Source organism: Taeniopygia guttata, chromosome 2 (assembly GCF_048771995.1).
Source record: "Taeniopygia guttata chromosome 2, bTaeGut7.mat, whole genome shotgun sequence".
NCBI classification, from domain to species: Eukaryota; Metazoa; Chordata; class Aves; order Passeriformes; family Estrildidae; genus Taeniopygia; species Taeniopygia guttata.
The window spans coordinates 51,743,754-51,751,893 of record NC_133026.1 but is presented as its reverse complement, the minus strand read 5'-3'; the positions used below and the strand labels follow the sequence as shown (position 1 = coordinate 51,751,893).

The 8,140-nt window shown below is 40.0% G+C and overlaps 1 protein-coding gene across 2 annotated transcripts in view; it reads right to left on the bottom strand.

Moving 5' to 3' along the window:
- Positions 1 to 241: 241 nt before the first annotated feature.
- EGFR (epidermal growth factor receptor) overlaps positions 242 to 8,140 on the bottom strand; it is a 157,682-nt gene continuing 149,783 nt past the window's right edge. For both annotated transcript variants that reach the window (XM_030265295.4, XM_002196432.7), the window contains exon 28: positions 242 to 7,658. In XM_030265295.4, the coding sequence (XP_030121155.3) occupies positions 7,285 to 7,658 (374 nt within the window). In that variant the 3' untranslated portion in view covers positions 242 to 7,284. The remainder of the gene's footprint in view (positions 7,659 to 8,140) is intronic.

Sequence of the window (8,140 nt, the reverse complement as noted above, 5' to 3'; positions counted from 1 at the left end):
GAGGCATTGCTCTGCCTCTGTCAGATACAGACAACAGCAGTTTCCTGTCTGATAAGGACTTATAAATCTACAAGTTGCTTTCTGATCTTCAGAGGAGATGCATAGATGTACAATGTATGTTTCAATTTCCTTCTCGATACTAATTATTCTTCTTCAGAGCAATACTAACTTATATAGAATCTTCTCAAGCTAGCTGATTTCAAAGAGAGGGGAAGGAAATCATGTGCCAAAAGAGCAAATATTTATTTAATTACTTTTATTAAAATAAAAATATCATGCATTAATACGCATTAGACATTTCTGAGAACCAGTAATATGAAGATTAAGACTACATAATTTCTGCATAAAATAGGTTGAGCTGGTAAAACATGCAGCCTATGTACTGGAAGGGTCTGGATGGAAAGATGAAAATGAGAAAGGTGCTATTGTGGCCTTTTTTTTTTTTTTTTTCTGTGTACAAAATTAATCTATAAAGACAAAAATTATTTCATTTACTAATTGTGATACCAGGGACCTATCCAGGCTGAATGCATACTGACAATTCCAGCTCCTCTCTTCTTTACTGTCTTGCCAATGTATTTTGCTCTGTTATGTTGAAGACCCTGCAAATCCTTTAATCTTTGTCAGCCACATGTTTCACCAGTGGGATATTAAACACCCTTACTCAGGGTACACTGGAGCTTCATTTGGCTGCCTTTTAACACAATTTCTCTTCCTGCCTAGTACAGTACAACAATTTAAGTCATCAGGTTGAGATTTGATTTTGCCTTAGCTATGCACTTTGGAAATGGGTAACACTATGGCTTCATATGCCACATGGATCAGCTTTTGAGGGATTGCTTTCATTCTGCTTCTGCTCTTGTCATGGAAGTGAAGTGGGAACCTGACACATAAAAGAGCAGCTTTTTTTAGGGCCCTGATAAGCAGCACCTGGGCTTTCATATTGCACTTCCATTGGTCACAAGGGTTGCCTGTATTATTGCTCACATTATGAAACTCCAGCACTGTGCATGCAGAGAGCCAAAGAGTCTTGAAGAGAGGAAAGAGTGCTGTTACTAGCTTCATTAAGCTCAGGATAAATCCCCAAGGTGACAAATTTTACCAGAAAAAAAAAAAATCTAAGTCCATCAATAAAGAACCCTTACTATGAGTTCTCTTCTGGCTTCAAGCTACAAGCTAGCCACTGCTTTTTGTTCCCCCCAAATGCAACAGTATATTACAATAAAAGTCCTCCAAAAATTAAAAACAATTAAAAATAATAATATACACCTCATTTTTCATCGCTCATATACAAACAATCTTTGATCAACAGTATAAACCATTAAACCATATAAAAGTCAAGAGTTTCTTATTTTACAAATAGTGCTTTCATAGTTGAGTAACTTTACAATGCTCTGAGGGTACCATCTGTATCTGTGGATATATTGCTTGACAGTTTATTAAAACCAAGTCATCATACCTTATATTCAGTTGATTGCATCAATACAAAGCAGCCTAAAATGGGCAATGGATCCATAGGATCTCTGATTATTGTGAGGGATTTTCAAAAATCACTCAACATTAGCCTTGTTTTATACTCTCAGTGTAATCAATTTAAACATCCCATTAATTTCAAGGAGAACAATAATAGGAATATAGGATTAAAAAGAGAACGTAGCTATGTGAGCCAAGCCTCCTACCATTGTAGACAACTACTTTGATTATTCCTTTTAATAAAATATGAGGATAACATTGATGGTGGTTGCAAATGCACACTCTCCAGCCAGCTTATGGGAGGTAAGGAGAAGACTGGATAAATTCTAGCCTGACTGGAAATGAGGTACTGTACTGGCTATGTAGGAACAACACCTTCTACCAGTCCAGTTGTTAGAGGCATTTTTGATTTCTGGTTTTCTTTCTTTTGATTTCTGGCTTTCACCTAATTAGTTAGAAAAATTGCTTACTTCAAAGTGAGAGATAGAAAGAGACCATAGGACCTGTGCTGCTGCACATACAGACAGCCCCATCTGCACCGTGTTACAAGACGACAGCAAAGTTGATGAAGCACTAGCCCCAAATCTTGCCTGAAGGTGTTCAGCATTCTGACTGCTGACTTCATCAGTGCAACAAGTGCTGTGTCTTTTGCTAGGTAGGTCTTCAGTTACCAATTTTTTCCCTTGGGAAACCCATTTTTGGATGCTGTTGAGGGCTTAGCTTGACCACTAACTGTAGTACAGCCAACTATGGCTGCACTTTTCTCTCCCTGCATAAAAAGAAGGGCTTGCACCAACTCGCAATTCTCAGTCCACATGGCCATGGTGATAGAGGTGATGATCTGCCTAACACCAGATACCAAATGCAGGCAGGAGACATGGCAGAAAGCAAAGCATATAATGGAAGCTCTGTGATTTCAACTCCCCCAAATAATTAAAGTAATACATAACCAAAAGTGTTAAAACCAGGCAGTTTTAATTCTCACTGTCTGCCTACACACTTCCTCACACAAAGAAGTTATTTTATCATGCCTCATCTTCACATCATCATATTTTTTCCTGATACTGAGCCAAAATATCATATATTTCCCTCTTTTTTCCTTGGCTGTCTCTCTGTTTAGATAATGCATCAAGTGCAATACAGAGTAGAGGTTGTAGGTTTGGCCCTGAAGTGATACATGGTCCTGATATTCAGTTTGTTTTTCTATGGACAGGACTCACCCTCCTGCTAAGCTCTCTTTGCTCAGTGGAGGTCTCACCCTGCCCCAACAAGGAGCTCTGTAGCTCTTCTCCATAAAAAGGGGCTGTGGAAGTGGTGATCAATACCTTATTCCTTTAAAGCAAGAAAACAAGACATTACATCTTTGGTCCTAATGCAGCCCATTTGACAAGCTACTTGAAGGCATCAAGTTTTTGTTTTGTATAAACTTTTTTTTCTTTTTTTTTTTTTAATTATTTAAAAAGGCTTCTTGAAAGTTGTATATCAGAACAAAGAGGGAACATTTATAAGAAGAAAGCTAGAAAATGGGATCCCAATATAAAAATTTGAACCAGTGGTGATAAAACATTACAAAGCACTCTTGCTAAGTGTTATACACAGAGTCTGACATTTCATGAGTATACAGTTTCCACCAAGAAGGAGGACACAGGTATGTTTTCATACTTTGTCCTGATTCAAGTGTTTACTCATAGAGAAACTCTGGGGGAAACAATGGCCAGAGTACCGCAATTGCTCATTTGATAGGCAGTGGTCATACTAACAGAAAATGTGGAACCCTGAATGTGAAAAATGAGTGCTTGTCTGGAAATGCAAAGTTTCTTCTTGACACCCTGGAGCACCCACAGACAGACCAAGAACACCCCACGCACCTTGTGATGTGATTTCTGCAAGCTGTTTGGGGTCCTGTGACATTGTTGTAACCCTACTTACGTCCCCCAGGGAAGGGAAGAGATACCCCCCATAATACAAATGCCATGTACATTGATTTTCGCACAAGCAATCTCTGCAACCGCCCTCACATCAGGCTGGGTTCAGGGACAGGAGCACCTGTACCTGCAGGAACAGTCAGTGGCCTCAGCGATGTCCCTGTGCAAACTCAGCAGCTGTCTCAGGTATGGACTGATCAGCTGCAGCCATTCCCTGGCATTACTCTCCCTATGCAAGCCCCTTCCTTTCAAACAAACCCATGACCACATTTCCTAATACTAGGGCAGGCTTCAAGTCGTGGTGAGGTTGGTGGGATGGGGCATTCCAGAAACCACCATCTCGTTCGTTCCAACCACTCTCTAACAAAGCTTACTTTGGTGTTGAATGGCAGCTGAGAACAATAGCAAGCCCCTGGCCTCTGGGTGAATTTACACGACAAAATCAATTGCAACATGAAGAAAATTTCCCAGATCAACTCCCTTCGCAGCAGAAGAAAACAACCCAAGGCCCATATTGAAATCAAGTGTGCTGACACTGCACACAGCCACTGGAAAACATCAAAGTAAGATGAAGACTCTTAACTTACATTTTCATACACTTAAGAAGTTATTTAAAGTCCTAAATTATTATTGCAAAATGAGTTCTGTAATAACTACTGCTTTATGATAGATGCTAAGGACTAACTTGTGAGTGTTTTGTCTTCCATGAGAAATACAGTAAAAAAGGGAAATTTTATCTTTCTCAAGTGGTAAAACTGTCAGCTTTTAGAAGAGGCTTTGGAATGCAACATTTCCCTATTTAGCTGTGTCTTTAAAATTAGCCTTTTCTACCCACACCTCCAGCTGACCTTTCAAGTTATTTATGGATGTTGATTTATGCTGCTTAACCATGGCCTCCTGTATGAGCACACACAATCTGCTAGGGTCTCCTGGCTGTTTAATGTTCAGTGAGAGCATTTCTGCTGTTTACTTGTGTTTTGGGTTTTTTTTAACCCTGGTGGAAATGATTTGGTATATTGCTATTCTCTCTTACCTGTGAGCATCACCCTGCATAGACCCTGTGCTTCCAGCCACAGCCATTTACTGCACAGTCCCATCTGCTCCCAGTGCCACTGTATCTGTGCCCCTGAAGGCACTACCTAGGTTTTATTTTTTGATGTCTTTTGAATCATTACTGAGCTGCCAACTTACAAATCATGGCTTACACGATGCCATTTACCAGAAATACTTCACAATATATAGTTGATTCCACCAATCTGGAATCTACATTTGTATCAAGAGTTTGTGGTCCTACTTCCTCTTTCTTACTTTTTTCATCAAAAACATCACATTCAAAGAGAGATGTTCTCTCAGTCTTAGATTGCTTAATTTTTAGATAAATGTTCTTGTTTCTAGCAATGAATTGCTATTGAATCCCTCCTGAATTGCTTTAAAAGGGCAAGTGTTAACATCTATTCATGCTGCATAATGCTGGTGATACACAATGCTATTTCTCAGTGGCTTTCTTGTTTTAGCTAACAGATAAACTGATTAAAACCAGTAAATTCCTTTGTGCATTAGTGTTTGAAAGATTCTGTGGGAGAATATGCACTATGTGATTTTCTAGTGTTCTGCTTGGAGACATAACATCTTCAGCAAATTGAAAAATTATCTGTGAATTCTGTTGAGATCTTTTTTTAGTTTTATGTACATTTCTGCCAGGGTGGTGGGTGGGGAAAAGCAGTGCTGCCTGTGTGCACATGTTGCACATTTGTGAGAGCAACACAACAAATCTGCTCCCAGGAATGCAAGGAGAAATCTGCTACTAATTGGATGTGGGAACTGAATTTTGGTTACTGTTTTAAATACAAGCAATTGATAATCCAAATCAAACACTGCATCTTCCACTCTGCTGTTTCTGGGACTTGGTCATGATAAGACACATCTACCAAACAGAACAATCTCTGGATTCTGACCCAACATGCCATTTCACCCTGTACTGTAGTGGGACCCATGAGCTGTACACATACAAACTGCTAATGCATGTTACTTAAAAAACGGCTCATCTCACATGACTGAAGGTCTCCTTTCCTCAGCAACAGAAAAAGAAGTGCTCTAAGGATTTACTGCTTGATCTTGGACTTCAGATGCAATACCTAAACTGAAACACATAACGATGTATTCTAAACACAGCAGCAGCATGAATTTGACTGTTTTTTGCTACTTAATATAGACTACAGATCCTCTCCAAGTCAGCTGCTTATGCTACCCTCAAGCAAGTTGCCAACATTCCACTAGTTAAGGGCCTTTGTCCCCAAATGAGAGTTTGCTTTCTGATCTAGTGGTTTGAATAAAATAGCATTGCCAAGCTGCTGGTGGGATGCATCTAAAGGACTGACTAAATTCACACTTTAGCTACTTTATTCCTCCTACATTCATAAGAAATGTTAGTGATGGAATAATTTTATGGGTCACTGAAAAGAGTAGCTGCTTTTACTTCTGTGATTGATTTATACCATCAAGCCAAAGTCTTAGCCTTTCCTTGCCTGCCTATACCATACTAATAGCCAGAAGATGATGCTGCATATTTCAAAGAAGCAGTAGGTAACCCTTTGCTTCAGAAGAGGGAGATAGTATTTTCCATCACTCTAAATTATTCTTTCTTTCCTTAATTCATTCTCACTGCTCCTCCAGCATTGCCAAAATAGTAACCCCAAAGGGCCATGTAACCAGCCCCAGCCTCTGGCCCAGTGTGGGACAACAACTGGTAATATTTTGCCTTGAAGTGAGTGAAGTGTATTATTTAGATAGTAACCCTTTTCTTTGCCAAATGTATAAAGGAAAATTATTTCTGCTTTGAATCCCTTTAAAATGGGAAATAAAGCTGCTTGGCCAGAGCTACCTGTGTTTCTTGCCTTAGTCAAGTTTAATTTAGTATCATTCTTCCAGTCTGTCTCGTGAATGCTCCAATTTGCCACTATTTGCATTTCCTTGACATTTAATTGAAGTCTGTTAAACATTATCTGACACTTCATTTTTCAGTTACAGCAACATCTTTAACAGTTTTGTTGAAGAAAAAAAGGCATTTTGACAACTTGACAGCTGTGTAAGGGATCAGAACAAAAAAAAGTCTTGGGTTTGACCATCAGAAAACAGACTGGTGAGCACTTTATAATCATGTATAGGTGACTTGGAGGAGTTCCTCTTGTCAGTTTATAGCAATAGTGGTCAGCAGGTGATGCATTGTGCCATTTTGCTCCTTGTGCTAGTTTTCCCCAGAGCAATCCACTCCATACTGCCCTGGGCAGAATCACCCATACGTCCCTCAGATGTACTTCTCACCTTTGGGCCAAAAGGCAGTATATGGGGCCAATTTGTAAAAATCTGGTGGTTTGGAATAACAATTTCAGTTCCAGGAGATTTGGAACATAATTCTTTTCCCTGCTGGTGATCTGAGCAACACTTAGCAGATGAGCAGTACAAGCATCTGATCTTGTAAAAGATCCAAAATTTCTGTTAAAAACATTTATAAAAATACAGAATGTAGAAAGGAATTTGACTGTACAATGTGTACAGTTCTCGAGTTCATCCCAGAGTGGCTTTTTACCATGCTACCATTTGAAAATGAAAGGAATGCATCCATATTTCTTCAGTCCAGGAAGATCCTGCTCCATCCCTACATGCATCTGAGTGCAGGCTATGGGCCTCAGTTATTACGTAGAAATGGGCAAGGAAAGACCCAAACTACCATCAGACAAGCTTTGCAGTTTCAAAGCCCCATGCTGAAAAGCAGAGGTGCTTTTTGATGCATTGTGGTTGCCATTTGCTCTGAGCAAGAGTCCACTCTTGCAGCAGTCAACAGTTCATTTATCCAGCTTGCCTTGCTGCAAGAAGAAATTCTCTATGGTCATGCTGAGGCTTCAATGTATTCACTTTTTGGTGCTGCTACCCTCAAGTACTCTGGGTTTTCTGCTGCGGGAACTTTCAAGAGACCATTAGATTTGGTTTCCTTCGGTAAGAAGTCCTGCTGGTAGTCAGGATTGTCCAGGTTTATTTGGTGGTTGCCTGCCTGGATCCAGTAGGGAGAACTCTCAAAGACTGTCTTGGCCAGAGGAGACTGGTTGGTGTTGAGATACTCAGGGTTGTCCACAGCTGTGCTGTGTGAATTCTGGTAGCTGGAATCTGTGGAGGCCTTTGAGTTTGCTGTGTGAGAGAAGTTGTAGATTGGATTCTGGACTGCTGAGGCAGATGTTTTGTTGGGCACCAATTGGTTTACATACTCTAGAATAAAAAGAAAAATAAAATGAGAAGGAATGAAAAGGAAGATATAAAATTAATGCAGACATTTGTGTCACTCAACATTTAGTTTCAACCCAGATGCCACTCTGGGGCATCAAACATGCTGCCCTGAGGTTCACCTTCAAGAATTTTGTTTGCCAACCAGCAGAAAGATGGCTTGGACCATGAGACAGTGAGATAGCTACTGCTAATTTTAGTGGTGTGTGGGTGGCTGTGTCCCAGATAGTGTTCTGAAATGGCAGTTTAGGAGGTTAGCTGCCAGAAGCTGTTTCCCTGGAAAAAATGTTTAGAGATGAGGAAAATGCCTAGAAAATACAGGACTGGCAGTAACAGTGAATCCACATTCCTCGCAGGGCCTTTTACCCTTTTTAGCTGTGGCATATTCTTGGAATGGTTGGTTGGGATTTTTTAAGGACACAAAGCATCATCACTGCATTATCCAGCCCCATCTCCCTTAGTGTTCA